This window comes from Aphanomyces invadans (genome assembly GCF_000520115.1).
Source record: "Aphanomyces invadans strain NJM9701 unplaced genomic scaffold supercont1.336, whole genome shotgun sequence".
In the NCBI taxonomy this organism is placed as follows: domain Eukaryota; phylum Oomycota; class Saprolegniomycetes; order Saprolegniales; family Verrucalvaceae; genus Aphanomyces; species Aphanomyces invadans.
Genome location: NW_008580481.1, coordinates 10,155 through 11,244, shown reverse-complemented (window position 1 = coordinate 11,244; position 1,090 = coordinate 10,155). Strand labels below are relative to the sequence as shown.

The 1,090-nt window shown below is 50.4% G+C and overlaps 1 protein-coding gene across 1 annotated transcript; it reads left to right on the top strand.

Annotated features, from left to right (window-relative positions):
• Positions 1-126: 126 nt before the first annotated feature.
• H310_15317 (hypothetical protein) lies at positions 127-486 on the top strand (the record flags this gene model as incomplete). The annotated part of the gene is made up of 1 exon (XM_008883302.1): positions 127-486. The coding sequence occupies one exon, from the start codon at positions 127-129 to the stop codon at positions 484-486; it is 360 nt and encodes a 119-aa protein (XP_008881524.1).
• Positions 487-1,090: the final 604 nt, after the last annotated feature.

The window sequence follows — 1,090 nt, the reverse complement described above, 5'->3', positions numbered from 1 at the left end:
TCCAAGGGTTTCAAACCCTGCTTTGATTGGACAAAAATCAGCAATTTTACGACGAAAATACAAGTGTACCTATCTTCACTGTCCAGCACTGTAGTCGATGAGTCGGGTGATTGTGACGAATCCTTCATGTACGATAACAAGTCAAATTGCAATGCCGGGGTTGCTGAGGACAGCGAACCAACAATTGAGCACGACCCCGACGACCCCGACAATGATGAGTACTGGGTAGACAACGACGCCCATGACCCTGGCCGCCTTGCAGCACAAACGACGAGCCCGATGGCTGACATCAACGTGCACGGACCCGGCGGCTCTAACGATGCGGCAGGCAAAGGGCCTGGGACCACCAGCGACCATGCCCCGCCCGCCAAAAAGGACATTGTCGCACGCTTTCAACGCAACGCCCACAGCGCTGCTTCCTCGCTGCCTTCTCGTCACTTCACCGCAACGGAAAAGCGACTCACACCACGGAAGGACTTCTCGTGAATCTACATGGACGTGCAAAGTCACCTCGAAGGCGAGAAATTCGAGTACAAAAAAGAAAGCGATAGGCTCACCCAATCTGCATCAGCAGTTAGGGAATTGCAAGCTGCGAAAGCGTCCACGATCGCAAATTTAGTACAATCGGGGTTGGTAGATGTTGACAAAATCCGTGAACTTGTTGTAATTGCATTTCCAGTCGACTAATTGTGATAAAAAACAAAGATCACAACGACTTGTCATTTTTCGTAAATCCTAAATATTGAAGCAGCTCGGACTTTAGGTTTTCGCGCATGATCAGACAATTATCTTGTGGGATGGCGTCGCTGACTTGACTGGGACGTGGAGTTTCACAGTACAAGGGCACACTGTCTTCACCATTACGGAGGCGGTTTACGATATTGTGCAGAACGCAGCAGGCCAAAATCCAGTGGCACACAAACTGGACGTCGCGCTCGTTGCGGATGTCGACAGGCAGGAGGGCAAGGCTCGACCAACGTCCTTTCAACAGGCCGTTCCCATCGAAGTTCAAGAAGTTGTCGTAAATCGTTCTTTGTAGAAACTGATAAACGGGGATTGCATGTAACAATTGCTCGCACCATGGCGTCCA